The sequence below is a fragment of the Myxine glutinosa genome, chromosome 5 (assembly GCF_964187855.1).
Source record: "Myxine glutinosa chromosome 5, kmMyxGlut1.1, whole genome shotgun sequence".
NCBI classification, from domain to species: Eukaryota; Metazoa; Chordata; class Myxini; order Myxiniformes; family Myxinidae; genus Myxine; species Myxine glutinosa.
Window position 1 is genome coordinate 176,925,199 of NC_136265.1, and position 16,136 is coordinate 176,941,334.

Here is a 16,136-nt window from a genome sequence, read left to right on the forward strand (position 1 = left end):
ATCCAACAACCATTCTATACTTTCTATTCAACATCAAAGCGAAAAATCTAAGACTGACCGATTCTGCGGACTATCGAGTACAATAAATGTGTTGGGTTTCAGAGAACTTTAGGGATGGAGAGATCTGAAGTTTTTGTGGGTAGATTGTGTGGATAGATTGTGTGTCTGTGGGTGTGGGTAGATTGTGTATCTGGATAGATTGGGTGTGGGTAGAGTGTGCGTATCTGCATAGATTGGGTGGGGGTAGATTGTGTGTTTCTATATGAAATTTTGCTTGATTTGATTGGTCCACCGATAGATGTGCCCCCACATCAACCTGATCACACAATTCTGTACGGATAGCCACGCCTCTATTGAAGGCAGGGCGTATCGATGCAATCCAACACGGATAGCCACGCCTCTATTGAAGGCAGGGCGTATCAACGCAAGCCGCACGGATAGCCACGCCTCTATTGAAGGCAGGGCGTATCAACGCAAGCCCGCACGGATAGCCACGCCTCTATTGAAGGCAGGGCGTATCAACGCAAGCCCGCACGGATAGCCACGCCTCTATTGAAGGCAGGGCGTATCAACGCAATCCCACACGGATAGCCACGCCTCTATTGAAGGCAGGGCGTATCAACGCAAGCCCGCACGGATAGCCACGCCTCTATTGAAGGCGGGGCGTAACGGCGTATCAACGCAATCCCACACGGATAACCACGCCTCAGTGCTCGATTTCCACATACGAGGTACTGACGTCACCACGTTTCGGTTTCGCGTGCGTATGTGTCGGTCCGTGCAGAGTTTGAGGGATGGCGGACACGAAGGAAGTGAGGTTCTACACCTTAGAAGAGGTTCAGCAGCACAACACCTGCAAAGAAAACTGGATCATCATTCATAACAAGGTGTACGACGTTACCAAGCTCCTGCTTGAGGTGCGATTTGCTTTGTGTAATAATTAATGAATGTTGTCAGGTCGAGCACGATCAGCGTTTGGGAAATGTGGAACGATGGTCGTTTTTAGCTCACCTGGAACAAAGTGCAGGTGAGTTTATGCGATGGCGCGTCGTCCGTCCGTCAACACTTTAAACTTCTTCGAAACCGCGGATGGAATTGCGACCAAATCTGGCACAAATTATACTTATGTTGTGACTAAAGTTTGTTGTTTGTTGTAACTGTAGTTGTAAAGTTGTAACTAAAGTTGTGACGAAAGCTTTACACTGCACTAAATACAAAAAACAAATCAAGACTGATGAAAGGAAAGAAAGACGTATATATTGCTACATTAAATGTGCAAACACTTTCAAAAGTATCAAAAACACCAGAACTAATATCCTCAGCTGAAGCAACAACAACAGACTTCATCTGCCAACAAGAACATCGATTTATACTTCTATGCCGAGCTAGCTCGACGCAGGAGTAGTAGTAGTAAAGTTTGTTCACTGCATTAAAAAACAAATCCGGGTCTAAGGGTTTACCGGGGTCAAAGTGGGACCAGGTTTGACCCCCCAAAATAGGTATTTGCTTTCTTCTCAGAAACTACACCTGCATTTCTGATGAAACTTCACCACAACCTTAATCACCTGTGTTGTACCAAAGTTTTTTCCTCGAATTTAAAAAATCGGGGTCTAAGGTAGTCTAAGGGGGGCTTGCCCCCCAAAATAGGTGTTTGCTTTTCTCTCAGAACCTACACATGCAATTCTGATGAAACTTCACCACAACCTTAATCACCTGTGTCGTTCCAAAGTTTGTTCCTGGAATTTAAAAAATCGGGGTCTAAGGTAGTCTAAGGGGGGCTTGCCCCCCAAAATAGGTGTTTGCTTTTCTCTCAGAACCTACACATGCAATTCTGATGAAACTTGATCACAGCCTTCATCACCCGTGATGTGCCAATGTTTGTTCACGGCATTAAAAAAAATGTACCCCTTTGGGGGTCTACAGGGGGTTGCCCCCCAAAATAGGTATTTGCCTTTTTCTCAGAACCTACACATGCAATTCTGATGAAACTTGATCACAACCTTCATCACCCGTGATGTGCCAATGTTTGTTCACGGCATTTAAAAAAATCTACCCCTTTGGGGGTCTACAGGGGGTTGCCCCCCAAAATAGGTATTTGCCTTTTTCTCAGAAACTACACATGCAATTCTGATGAAACTTGACCACAACCTTAATCACCTGTGTCGTACCAAAGTTTGTTCCTGGAATAAAAAAAAATAGGAATTTAAAAAGATTACATTTTATTTAAAAATCCTCGGAGACATGCTGAATGGAGAAGGTGGATCAGACTCGGCAACGGTTGCTCGAGTGAGATGTGCATGGAAGAAGTTTCGGGAACTGAGTGGTGTGCTGACGAGGAGGGGAGTGTCATTGAAGCTGAAGGGAAAGGTGTATGCTGCATGTGTGAGAAGTGTTATGATTTATGGGAGCGAGACATGGGTAATGAACATAGAGCAGCAACGAAGGCTGGAAAGGGTGGAAATGCGAATGGTTCGGTGGATGTGCGGAGTATCGTTGAGAGAGAGGAAGACAAATGATGAATTGCGAAAGATGATGGGAATAGAGCCTGTGATTGATGCTGTGAAGAGGAACAGGTTGAGATGGTTTGGTCATGTGTTGAGGAAGGATGAAAGTGACTGGTTGAGAAGAGTGATGGAAATGAATGTAGAAGGAAGTAGAGGACGGGGAAGACCGAGAAAGACTTGGCTAAAGATGGTGGAAGAAGAAATGCGGGCAAGGGGGTTAACAAGGAGAGATGCAGAAAATAGGGCAAAATGGAGAAGATTGTCATGAGGACCGCAAGGCTAACCCCTGCTCTAGCAGGGAAAATGGCCTTAAAATGCATGTTGTTGTTTATTTAAAAATAAAAATAGTTTGTTTAAAGTCTTATGATTATAATAATAATAATAATTCATTTATTTTGTATAGCGCTTTTCCAAAAGCCCAAAGGCGCTTTGACAGAGTGGCAAACATAATGCATAACAATACATGAAAACAACAATTGCAAAAAGACAAGAATCAATAGGGAAATATTTAAAGCAAAAGGAGGGAGAAGGAGAAGAGATAGTCAGGGGTTAAATGCTGTGGGTTGAATGTTGAATGCAGTGTTGAACAGGTGGGTCTTTAGTGATGTTTTGAATGTGGTGAGTGAGGAGGAGTCTCTGATGGTGTGAGGTAGTGAGTTCCAGAGGGTGGGAGCAGCGATGGAGAAGGCCCTGTCCCCCCAGGATATGAATTTGGTCCGGATGGAGGGGGTCAGGAGGTTGGTACCAGCAGAGCGGAGGTTGCGGGTGGGAGTGTGTCTGGAGAGGAGGTCAGCCAGGTAGGATGGGGCCAGGTTATGGAGGGCTTTGTATGTCAAGAGGAGGATTTTGTACTGGATTCTCTGGGGGATGGGGAGCCAGTGAAGCTTGTAAAGGACGGGGGTGATGTGGTCACGGGTCCGGGAATGGGTGAGTAGACGGGCAGCGGAGTTCTGAATGTATTGGAGTTTATTGGTGATTTTTGAGGGTGAACCATAGAGGAGGCTGTTGCAGTAGTCCAGACGGGAGGTGATGAAGGCGTGGATGAGGGTTTCTGCAGCCGTGGAGGAGAGGGATGAGCGGAGACGGGCAATGTTTTTCAGGTGAAAGAAGGCTGACTTTGTGATCTGTTTAGTGTATTTGTCGAAGGAAAGGGTTTGGTCAAAGATGACGCCAAGATTCCGGATGTGAGGGGAGGTGGATACTGGGATACCGTCGATGTTGAGGGCAAAGTTATGGGTGGATTTTGTGAGCGTTTTTGGGCCAATGATGATTATTTCAGATTTATCACAGTTAAGCTTGAGGAAGTTGATTTGAAGCCAGGATTTTATTTCAGTGATGCAGTTTGTCAGGATAGAGTGGGTGTCGGTGGAGACGGACTTGGTGGAGATGAAAAGCTGGATGTCATCGGCGAAGCAGTGGAATTGGAGACCATGACGGCGGATTAAGTGACCGAGCGGGGACAGGTAAAGGATGAAGAGGAGGGGGCCAAGAACTGAACCTTGGGGGACACCTTGGGGGAGGGGAGCAGTGGGGGATTTGCAGTTATTGATGGAGATGAACTGGCATCTGTCAGAGAGGTATGATTTAATCCAAGAGAGGGCAGTGCCGGTAACGTTAAAGGTGGATTCAAGTCGGGTGAGGAGGATAGTGTGATCGATGGTGTCAAAGGCAGCGCTGAGGTCGAGGAGGACGAGAATGTTGAGGTTGCCAGCGTCAGAGGAGAGGAGAAGGTCGTTGGTGATTTTGAGGAGAGCAGTTTCAGTACTGTGGTTGGACCGGAATCCGGATTGGAATGTTTCATACAGGTTATTGGCAGAGAGATGATGTTTGAGTTGAGTGGCTACAGCGCGTTCCAAAACCTTTGACAGAAAGGGTAGGTTGGAGATGGGTCTGAAGTTGTTTAGGGTGTCAGGGTTTAGACCAGGTTTTTTTAGAATGGGGGTAACAGCAGCAATTTTGAGGGATGGTGGGACGATGCCTGTAGACAGGGAGGAGTTTATTGTTGCAATGATAAGTGGAGAGAGAGCAGGGAGGGAGGCTTTGACAAAGCTGGAGGGGATGGGGTCAAGAGTGCAGGTGGCAGTTTTCATTCCTATGAGAAGTTCAGAGAGGTCAGTAGGGGAGATTGGGGAGAACCGAGACAGGGGATGGCAGGACAAGGGGGGGCAGGTGGTTGGAGGGGGAGCGGGTGCGGCGGTAGTCAAGCTGTTGTAGATGTTGTCAATTTTGCGTTGGAAGAAAGAGAGGAAGGAGATGCAGTTGTCTACTGTGAATGACTGGGTGGTGGTGTTCAGGGGGCGGAGGAGTTTGTTTATTGTCGAGAAGAGTGCTTTTGGGTTTCCGGAGCCAGGGTGGATAATTTGAGAGTAGTAGGCAGAGCGGGCGCGGGAGAGGGCATCTTTGTAGTGTTGTAGGTGGTCCTTGTAGGCTTGGGAGTGAACTGTGAGACCCGTTTTATTGCGGAGTCTTTCAAGTTGGCGAGCACGAGTTTTCATCAGGTGGAGTTCAGGGGTAAACCAGGGAGCAGAATGGGTGAAAGAAACTGTTTTGGTTTTTACAGGCGCAAGCTGGTCAAGGCAGGAGGAGAGAGTGTGGTTGTAGTAGTCAGTGAGGTCGGAAGGGGTGTGGAGGTCAATGAAGGGAGAAGTGGACATTTTTTCAGAGAGGGTGGATGAGAATGAGGTAGGTGAAAGAGCGTTTAGCTTACGGAAGTTGATTGTGCGATAATGCCTTGGTGTTGGGGCGGGGATGTTGATGGTCAGAGTGATGGCTAATGGTCAGAGAGGGTGAGGTCGGAGCCATAGAGATGGTGCAAATTTAATCCAGTGGAGCAGACAAGATCCAAAATGTGACCACGGATATGGGTAGGAAAGTCGACATGTTGAGTGAGGTTAAAGCAGGTGAGTAAATCAGTGAAGTCAGTGGTTATTGTGGAGTCAGTGGAGTCCATGTGGATATTGAAATCACCAAGGAGGAGGATTGAGGGGGAGAGGGAACATTGCTGGGTCAGAAAGTAGGAGAAGTCAGACAGGAATGATGGGTGTGGTTTGGGAGGGCGGTAGACGACAGCCATGACTGACTGCGTGCGACCAGAGAGTTTTAAAGCCAGGTGTTCAAATGATGGAGCAGATGAGATGGAGATGAGGTTGGTCTTGATGTCTTGACGGTGGATAACGGCAATTCCACCACCTCGGCCCTCCGAGCATGGTTTATTGACGTAGGAATATCCATTGGGTGTGGTGAGGTTGAGTGTGTAGTAGTCCAGAGGTTGTTGCCAGGTTTCGGTGAGACAGAGAAAGTCCAGTTTGTTATCCAGGATGTATTCGTTCAGGATGAGGCATTTGTTGTTGAGGGACCGGGTGTTGAACCGGGTGAGCTTGATGTTGTTTTGAACAGCAGGGATGAATTCAGGTGATTTAGCCAGGGTTCGTAGGCAGGAGGTGCGATCGTGTGCGTTGCTGTGACCAGGTGCGCTGGGACGAAGAGTGAGAGTGCGCTGAGCCGACCAGAGGACGGGGATGGAGTGACCTGATTGCAAATAAACAAACTTACGACCGGAGCCACGGTGAATGTACCTGGGTCGTCGGAGGAGTCCATTTGATTTGATGGCAGAGATGCATGATGGGGTGGAGCGGGTATTGAGCAGAAGAAGCCTTGCGGCGGAGTACCTCAGAGCCATGCCAGGCAGGAGCGAAGGGACGCGTACGAGGCCAAGGTCGAGGAGGCAAAGCGGCAAACTCAGCGGCAAACGACTGCAGCCGCTAATCAAGACCACAGCGGCAAACAGCCACCGCCGCAAACAACGGGAGCGGGCCTGAGGAAACAGTGGAGGAGCCGGGCAGGCGAAGCCAGGAGCAGAGCCGGGACCGAGCAGAGGGCAGACCCAACGGTCAAAAATCCGCCACGACCACCAGAAAAGCAAACTATGTACAATGGCCCAGTCGGAGAAGCGGCAAACAAGTAACGCCAGCGTCCTCTCCAGACCGGACCGGAAGCGGAAATCAGTTATGTTAGTATGACTCTACATGCTGCCCTGTCTTCTTGCAACCATTTAAATAGGGTTGAGAGTTTGTGGGGTTTTGCTGGGTTGAGAGTTTGTGGGGTTTTGCTGGGTTGAGAGTTTGTGGGGTTTTGCTGGGTTGAGAGTTTGTGGGGTTTTGCTGGGTTGAGAGTTTGTGGGGTTTTGCTGGGTTGAGAGTTTGTGGGGTTTTGCTGGGTTGAGAGTTTGTGGGGTTTTGCTGGGTTGAGAGTTTGTGGGTTTTTGTGTGGTTTTGCTGGGTTGATAGTTGGTGGGGTTTTTCTGGGTTGAGTGTTGGTGGGGTTTGTCTGGGTTGAGTTTGTGGGGTTTGTCGGGGTTTCAGAGTTTGTAAATCACATTGTTCACCTTTACTATGCTCGATGGTGTAGTGGAGGTGAACAAAGGGGTTTGAACCAGAACCTTCCTCTGTGTGGGTAGTCCCATTGACAGTCCTATTATATGTCTGCTGTGCCCCATGCCCAGCCTCTGTTGACCTTTGTTCAGAATGGCATTCTGATTGGAATGCCATTTTTGTCACTTTTGTCACTCTTTCACTTTTGAGTCACTTTTGAGCAATATTGATTACATCAAACATTTTTCTCCTCGTTTTTTTTTTTTTTTTTTTTTGAACATTTTTCTCCTCGCCATGTTCTTTCCCCCTGAAAGTGTATCATTGAAAAAAGTTACAAACCTGGAACATCACTCGGTAGAGAGCATACCTCTGCCAGCCTGAACAGTTTGTTTTCTATCCCACTGATAGGCCGGATCTGGATTCAGACCTGAACCAAAATCGAATCTGCTTGTTCTTGTCACCCACCCAACTCATCCACCAAGTTTAGTCATAATCCATCCACAACTTTTTGAAACGTGTCGGGTTTCACAGCTATACTATACATTGTTTTGTCCCCATCTCTCAAAGGTGAACAATCACTTTAAAATTCTTGGAGCTTGTTATCTTCAACAAAATCGAAGCAATTCTTCATTTTCACACTCTACCTGTCCACCAAATTTCGTCCAATCTGTCCACAACTTCTTGAGATAGCCTGCTCACAGACAAACAGACAGAGGTGAAAAGATAATGTCTGCCCGGCGTCCACCTTTGGTGACAGAGGTGAAGATAGAGGTACAGGAGTCATTTAAGCCGCTGTCACACCTTGACGATTTAGCCAGCGTATGACTCACACCAGCACTCAATTTTGAAACGTCGGCATACGCTGGCTAAATCGTCAAGGTGTGACAGGGGCTTTACTTTGGGCTCTCACCCCTGGTGTATGTCCTGTTACAAAGCTGCTTGCTATCGCTTTTCAAGCCGATCGTTCCGTATAAACCACTTTGCAGGCCGCTCGGCAAGAGGAGCAACAACAATGAAATGTTCAGAGCCGTAACTGTTACTTATACACGTAATTTTTTTTTTTTAATCGTGTGTGTGTGTGTGTGTGTGTGTGTGTGTGTGTGTGTGTGTGTGTGTGTGTGTGTGTGTGTGTGTGTGTGTGTGTGTGTGTGTGTGTGTGTGTGTGTGTGTGTGTGTGTGTGTGTGTGTGTGTGTGTGTGTGTGTGTTTTTACACTACGTAATGGGAGGTTGGTCTGGGTTTGTCTATTAATTATGTCCTGTTTGAACGTTGGTTGCACCGTGACTGCGTCTATTAGAACGTATATTTTAGACTGATTTGGCCCCTTGTACCTTTTACGACACTTTCGATATTTTAGACACCTTTAAGAATTTATATCCTTTAGTGAGACTGCTTTGATCCATCTAGACCTTCAGACCCTTTAAACCCGTTTGAACTCTAAGACCCCTTCAACTTTGACACTTATTGGACCCTTTAGACCCTTTTGAAAAATTGGATCCCTTTGACTTTTACATCCTTTTGACCCTTTCGACCTTTTCGACCCAAATCCCTTCGACCTTTAGACCTTTAGACCCCTAGACCTATAGACCCCTTACACCTTTTTTTTGTATACAAAGTCGAGGCTCGTGTAAGAGCTAACACGTAAAACATATAATAAAGGGAGCGGGAGACAAGATGGGGAGAGAGAGGGAAGCACACGACCACAAAAACAGTAGAGAACATGGACGTCGGGAGATCTGTGGAATGGAGAGGGCTGGGGCGAGCCGTACCGCTTTTGAAAGTGTTACGGATTCGTCACTTCCGTTGTTGTGGTTTTCATCCACTGTAAATATTTTTGATTCCATGTACTATTATTGTTTTCAAAAGGTTTATTGTTTATGAACTATTTTCAAAAGGTGAAAAAGTTAGAGTTAAAAGAAACCGAAAACCGGATCGGGAACCGGACGACGACGAAGAAGAGGGAGAGAAAAGAAGGCGGAGCGAGTGGAGTCGGACAAGAAGCAGAGTTGCTTTGCGGTCTGGAGTGAACGTTGGCAAATGACAGTCACTAGCGAACTTTTGGTTTCCCGGGAAAGGGATTCCTGCGACAGAGTTGTTATCGCTGTGACAGATCAACCTGCGTGTCAGGTTTTGCGGTGGATTCTGAAGAGAATCATCGTCATCATCGTCGTGCCGTTGCGCCACGAGACCGGGCCGTCGGCCATTTTGACTCGCGCAGGACTTGCGCTTCGCTCAAGGTTTCGTCTCATTTCGACCATTTTCACCGCATTCAGACGTCGATCTGGGGGTGGGTGGGTGGGTGTGTGTGTGTGTGTGTGTGTGTGTGTGTGTGTGTGTGTGTGTGTGTGTGTGTGTGTGTGTGTGTGTGTGTGTGTGTGTGTGTGTGTGTGTGTGTGTGTGTGTGAGACGTGGCTTTTGAGTGGAAAGTCTGCGTGTCGCCGACTGAGCTGCGGAACGTCCATACCCGAGGGTGTGATTTCCCAGTCGCCTGGAGGTTGCCTTCGGATTTCCCAGTCACCTCGAGGGCGCCTTTGCACAGCTTTGGCAGCAGGGACTGTAACTGCCAACCCAACGGGATTCTGGTCTCGATTGGACATTGATCTGTCGATCGCTGGAGCGGATCGACTCTGGCTTGAAGCCGGGGATTAGAGACATTGGGGATGTTCTTGTTTCACTCACTTGGAGCACAGTGAGTTATATATTATAAAACTGATAGTACCATCATAGGATATTGATTGTACTTTTGATTCATATTATTGTTGTACTGTTATTCTTGTGTGATCTTAATACAATATTTGTTTGTGAGTAACAATTGGTGTGGCTTCACCATTGATCTTTGACATACAGAATAACACATTTTTCTGCCGTGACTCCCCTCGGGGCTCGGAGGTACACCGTGACCAGGGGGTCGGGGAGGAGCACGTAACAGAAAGGCACTGTGGGATCTTTTATGTCCACAACTTCGGTGCAAGAAAGACGACCAGCTTTATGTCCCCATGTGAAGGATGGCGTGCTTTTAGATGCAATCCCAGCCCTCCTGGCACTGCACCAGGACGGCAGGTTTTCTGGTTAGGTTTTACCCCGTTGGAGATCAAACTCAGACTGGACAGCTTTATAGCGACCACATAATCAACTCGACTCTCACATGCTTGTGTGCTTGAGTAACATCTGCTGTTGATGATGAGGAAATGTATTCTACAAATACCTCGGCGGAACTGTGATCTCACTTTTCTATCCCAGCACCCTGGTGGAGAGGAAGTGCTCCTGGAGCATGGTGGACTAGATGCCACCGAGTGTTTCGAGGACATCGGGCACTCGACGGATGCTCGATTCTTATCGGAGTCATTCCTCATTGGAGAGTTGCACCCGGTGAGTTGTTACCCAGGCTTGTGATGTTGATTTTTTGTATACTTGGTCTAGGCTTGTTTAAGAGCTAATACATAGAACACATAATAAAGGAAGAGGGGGAGAGAGAGGGAAGTACAACAACAGTAGGGAACAGGGACATCAGGAGATCTGTGAAAGGGAGAGGGCTGGGACGGGGTACACGGGATAAACAAGACGGACACTACAAGGACTTTCAGGAAAGAAAACGGAATTTGAAGGAGGCGGATTTGGGGTGTTTTAAAGGGGGTAGAAAAGATCAAGGTTTTGGATGGGGGAAGATAAGAGATGGTGGTGAACAGCTGTTTTAAAGACCTGGAGGGAGGAGTGGGATTGAAGGGAGTGTGGGAGTTTGTTCCAGAGGTGGGAGAAAAGAGGAATGAAAGAGTGAAGGTGAGCAGAGAGCCGAGATTTCGGCAGTTTAACCATCAGAGGGTTGCTGGCAGATCTTGTGCGACCTGTAGGAATATTTGGGGGACAAAGCACAGAGAGAGCTGGGGGAGCAAGGCTGGAGAGGAGTCAGTAGAAGACAGAAGGACCACCTACCTGCCTGCGGTGAGAGAGAGAAAGGCCCTCAGAATCGGCTTCATCGTGGGAGATTTCAATGATCGTGAAAGCTTTGGTTTCAACAGCGTGAAGCCGAGCTAGTTGTGAGGTGGGAGCACCGACCCAGAGGGGGAAACAGTATTCCATTGAGCTGCGGATGAAAGCCTTGTATGAGGCGAGGAGCTCAGGGGTGCCTCAATAGGAGGATGCCCAGACGGTGACTGGATTTGGAGGCCAGCTTGGAAATGTAGTTTTCCCAGGAAAGATCATAGCAGATAGTGAGACCCAAAAGCTTGAGTGACAGAACTTCTTCGAGAGGATTGTTGAGAAAGTAGATGGGAGGGTTGTCCAGACGGTCTTTTCGGAGAGACATCGCAAGAGTGTGAGATTTGTCAGGATTGAAAGACATGTTCCACTTGTTTGCCCAATTTGTGATTTTTTCCAGGTCTGCAGAGAGTGAGGAGGCTGCAGACTGCCGATCTCAGGGATGAGGAACGGAGCGGCAGAGAGTAGTCATCAGCAAAGAGATAGAGAGGATTTTCCAGAGAGTCGGAGAGATCATTGATGAAGACCAGAAAAAGCACAGGGCCCAGAACATTGCCTTGAACTCCAGCCTGGACAGGAAGAGGAGACAAGAGAATGCCATTCATGGCCGCATGTTGACTACGACAGGAGAGGAAGTCCACAAGCTATGCGTGGAGGTTATCATGGATACCATAAGTTTTTGTTTTTTTTGTTTTTTTTTGTATACAAGATCGAGGCTCGTGAAAGAGCTAACATTAATCACACAGAAAGACAAAGCGGCACATAAAACATATAACGTGGGGAGCGGTAGACAAGATGGGGAGAGAGGGGGAAGGACACAAACACAACATTTGAGAGCAGGGACATCGAGAGATCTTTGGGGGAGGGGGGGGGGAGGCATGGGAAAGAGGGGTGGGAGAGGTCTAAAACATATGGACACTGCCAGGACTTCCAGGAAAGAAGTTGGAATTTCAAACAAGGTGGATCTGGGGTGAATTAGCGGGGGTAGAAAAGATCAAGGTTTTGGATGGGGGAAGATAAGAGATGGTGGTGAACAGCTGTTTTAAAGACCTGGAGGGAGGAGTGGGATTGAAGGGAGTGTGGGAGTTTGTTCCAGAGGTGGGAGAAAAGAGGAATGAAAGAGTGATGGTGAGCAGAGAGCCGAGATTTCGGCAGTTTAACCATCAGAGGGTTGCTGGCAGATCTTGTGCGACCTGTAGGAATATTTGGGGGACAAAGCACAGAGAGAGCTGGGGGAGCAAGGCTGGAGAGGAGTCGGTAGAAGACAGAAAGACCACATACCTGTCTGCGGTGAGTGAGTGAAAGGCCCTCGGAGATGGCTTCATCACGGGAGATTCCAATGATTCTGAAAGCTTTGGTTTCAACAGCGTGAAGCCGAGCTAGGTGCGAGGCAGGAGCACCGGCCCATAGGGGAGAACAGTATTCTATTGAGCTGCGGATGAAAGCCTTGTATGTGGTGAGGAGCTCAGGTGTGCCTAGGAAGGACTTCGCACGACGGAGGATGCCCAGTCGGCGACTGGCTTTGGAAGCCAGCTTGGAAATGTGGTTTTCCCAAGAAAGATCATGGCAGATAGTGAGACCCAAAAGCTTGAGCGACAGAACTTCTTGGAGAGGATTGTTGAGAAAGTAGATGGGAGGGTTGTCCAGTCGATCTTTTCGGAAAGACATCGTAAGAGTGTGAGATTTGTCAGGATTGAAAGACATGTTCCACTTGTTTGACCAGTCTAAGATTTTGTCCAGGTCTTCAGAGAGTGAGGAGGCTGCAGACTGCCGATCTGAGGGAAGAGGAATGGAGCGGCAGAGAGTGGAGTCATCAGCAAAGAGATAGAGAGGATTTTCCAGAGAGTCGGAGAGATCATTGATAAAGACCAGAAAAAGCACAGGGCCCAGAACACTGCCTTGGGGAACTCCAGCCTGAACAGGAAGGGGAGAGGAGAGAAATCCATTCAGGGCCAAGTGGAGAGTTTGGTGAGCAGGGAGGGGTGCTAGACTGTATCGAAGGCACGAGATATGTCAAGGGAGACAGCTCTGATTTCCTGTTTGGCATTGAGGGTAGTTGAGGTTCTGTAGTTGAGGCTGGCAGATATTGTTGAGACAGCAGAAGCAGCAGACAGCAGTTGAGGCTATAATGTCGTTATCGTTGAGGTCAGATTGTCCTCATGGCTCGGTGCTCATTTTATTTCAATCAATTTCTATAAATCACAGCCATTGGCATTGGTGCTCAAAAGCACCTGCACCCGTAAGGCCATCTGTCATCCATTGCCAGTGACGAGGCCGTGCCTCATCAAATCTGCTATAAACACTCTTGTTGTTTACGCCGTGCACGCAAAAGGGAAAGCAGGGTTCAGCGATTGGTTAATTCTGTCTGTGTACAATTATCGGTATATAATTGAGGAACTACTTGATTTCAGTTGAAAATTATATATTTTGATGAACCACGAACCCGCATTTTATCACTATTTTGGCTCTGAATTTGCTAAATTGTATAGAATCTTATCCTGATGGAGCATGCGCGCAGAGGACTAAGGTAATGTTTTTACTCTGGCGGCCGGTGTGGTGGTCAAGCAAAATTGAAAATCAATCCAAAGAGGAAACTTACTGTTTTAAACGACGTCATAAAGGACACAAAGAACAGGCACAAATAAAGAATGTAACGTGTAAAAGACGCTGCATCAACGGCGGTAAATTTCAGGTAAAATTTGTTTTCTTCTACCTTTAATAATAATAATAATAATACATTTATTTTATACAGCGCTTTTCAAGAAGCCCAAAGGCGCTTTGACAGAGTACAAAAAACAAATGCAAAAAGACAAAAAATCAATCGGTAAATAATCAAAGCAAAAGGAAGGAGAAGAGATAGTCAGGGGTTAAATGCCGTGGGTTAAATGTTGAATGCAGTGTTGAACAGGTGGGTCTTGAGTGATGTTTTGAATGTGGTGAGTGAGGAGGAGTCTCTGATGGTGTGAGGTAGTGAGTTACAGAGGGTGGGAGCAGCGATGGAGAAGGCCCTGTCCCCCCAGGATCTGAATTTGGTCCGGATGGGGGGGGGGGAGGGGGGGTCAGGAGGTTGGTACCAGCAGAGCGGAGGTTGCGGGTGGGAGTGTGTCTGGAGAGGAGGTCAGTCAGGTAGGATGGGGCCAGGTTATGGAGGGCTTTGCAGGTCAAGAGGAGGATTTTGTACTGGATTCTCTGGGGGATGGGGAGCCAGTGAAGCTTATAAAGGACGGGGGTGATGTGGTCACGGGTCCAGGAATGGGTGATTAGACGGGCAGCAGAGTTCTGAATGTATTGGAGTTTATTGGTGATTATTGAGGGTGAGCCATATAGGAGGCTGTTGCAGTAGTCCAGACGGGAGGTGATGAAGGCGTGGATGAGGGTTTCTGCAGCCGTGGAGGAGAGGGATGGACGGAGACAGGCGATGTTTTTCAGGTGAAAGAAGGCTGTCTTTGTGATCTGTTTAGTGTATTTGTCGAAGGAGAGGGTTTGGTCAAAGATGATGCCAAGATTCCGGATGTGAGGGGAGGTGGATACTGGGAAACCGTCGATGTTGAGGGTAAAGTTATGGGTGGATTTGGTGAGCGTTTTTGGGCCAATGATGATTATTTCAGATTTATCATAGTTAAGTTTGAGGAAGTTGATTTGAAGCCAGGATTTTATTTCAGTGATGCAGTTTGTCAGGATAGAGTGGGTGGTGGTGGAGATGGACTTGGTGGAGATGAAAAGCTGGATGTCATCAGCGAAGCAGTGGAATTGGAGACCATGACGGCGGATTAAGTGACCAAGGGGGGACAGGTACAGGATGAAGAGGAGGGGGCCAAGAACTGAACCTTGGGGGACACCTTGGGGGAGGGGAGCAGTGGGGGATTTGCAGTTATTGATGGAGATGAACTGGCGTCTGTCAGAGAGGTATGATTTGATCCAAGAGAGGGCAGTGCCGGTAATGTTAAAGGTGGTTTCAAGTCGGGTGAGGAGGATGGTGTGATTGACGGTGTCGAAGGCGGCGCTGAGGTCGAGGAGGATGAGAATGTTGAGGTTCCCGGCATCAGAGGAGAGGAGAAGGTCGTTGGTGATTTTGAGGAGAGCAGTTTCAGTACTGTGGTTGGAGCGGAATCCGGATTGGAATGTTTCATACAGGTTATTGGCAGAGAGGTGATGTTTGAGTTGAGTGGCTACAGCGCGTTCCAAAACTTTTGACAGAAAGGGTAGGTTGGAGATGGGTCTGAAGTTGTTTAGGGTGTCAGGGTTTAGTCCAGGTTTTGTCAGAATGGGGGTAACAGCAGCAATTTTGAGGGACGGTGGGACGATGCCTGTAGACAGGGAGGAGTTTATTGTTGCAGTGATAAGTGGAGAGAGAGCAGGAAGGGAGGCCTTGACAAAGCTGGAGGGGATGGGGTCAAGAGTGCAGGTGGCAGTTTTCATTCCTATGAGGAGTTCAGAGAGGTCAGTAGGGGAGATTGGGGAGAATTGAGACAGGGGATGGCAGGATAAGGGGGGGCAGGTGGTTTGAGGGGGAGCGGGTGCAGTGGTGGTTAAGCTGTTGTAGATGTTGTCAATTTTGCTTTGGAAGAATGAAAGGAAGGAGATGCAGTTTTCTACTGTGAATGACTGGGTGGTGGTGTTCAGGGGGCTGAGGAGTTTGTTTATTGTAGAGAAGAGTGCTTTTGGGTTTCCAGAGCCAGAGTGGATAATTTGAGAGTAGTAGGCGGAGCGGGCGCGGGAGAGGGCATCTTTGTGGTGCTGTAGGTGGTCCTTGTAGGCTTGGGAGTGAATTGTGAGACCTGTTTTATTAGACCTGAGACTTTTATTAGACCTGAGTTTTATTTATTAGATTAGATATGAGACCTGAGACCTACCATAGAGTGAGACTCAGGTCTTTCAAGTTGGCGAGCACGAGTTTTCATCAGGCGGGGTTCAGGGGTAAACCAGGGAGCAGAATGGGTGAAAGAAACTGATTTGGTTTTTATAGGTGCAAGCTGGTCAAAGCAGGAGGAGAGAGTGTGGTTGTCATAGTCAGTGAGGTCAGAAGGGGTGTGGAGGTCAACGAAGGGAGAAGTGGACATTTTTTCAGAGAGGTTGGATGAGAATGAGGTAGGTGAAAGAGCGTTTAGCTTACGGAAGTTGATAGTGCGATAATGCCTTGGTGCTGGGGTGGGGATGTTGATGGTCATAGTGATGGCTAAGTGGTCAGAGAGGGTGAGGTCGGAGCCAGAGAGATGGTGCAAAATTAATCTAGTAGAGCAGACAAGGTCCAGAATGTGACCATGGTTATGGGTAGGAAAGTTGACATG

At 47.8% G+C, this 16,136-nt stretch overlaps 1 protein-coding gene across 3 annotated transcripts in view; it reads left to right on the forward strand.

The window, feature by feature from the left end:
• The first annotated feature begins 701 nt into the window (after positions 1 to 701).
• Positions 702 to 16,136, forward strand: part of LOC137426678 (cytochrome b5) — a 35,869-nt gene continuing 20,434 nt past the window's right edge. For 2 of the 3 annotated variants that reach the window (XR_013623631.1, XM_078779147.1), the window contains exons 1-2: positions 702 to 917; positions 10,114 to 10,242. Coding sequence is in view for 1 of the 3 variants with exons in the window: in XM_078779147.1 (XP_078635273.1) it covers positions 795 to 917; positions 10,114 to 10,242 (252 nt within the window). In the remaining 2 variants the exon portion in view is untranslated. The remainder of the gene's footprint in view (positions 918 to 10,113; positions 10,243 to 16,136) is intronic. The other variant, XR_013623632.1, reaches the window with a different exon arrangement.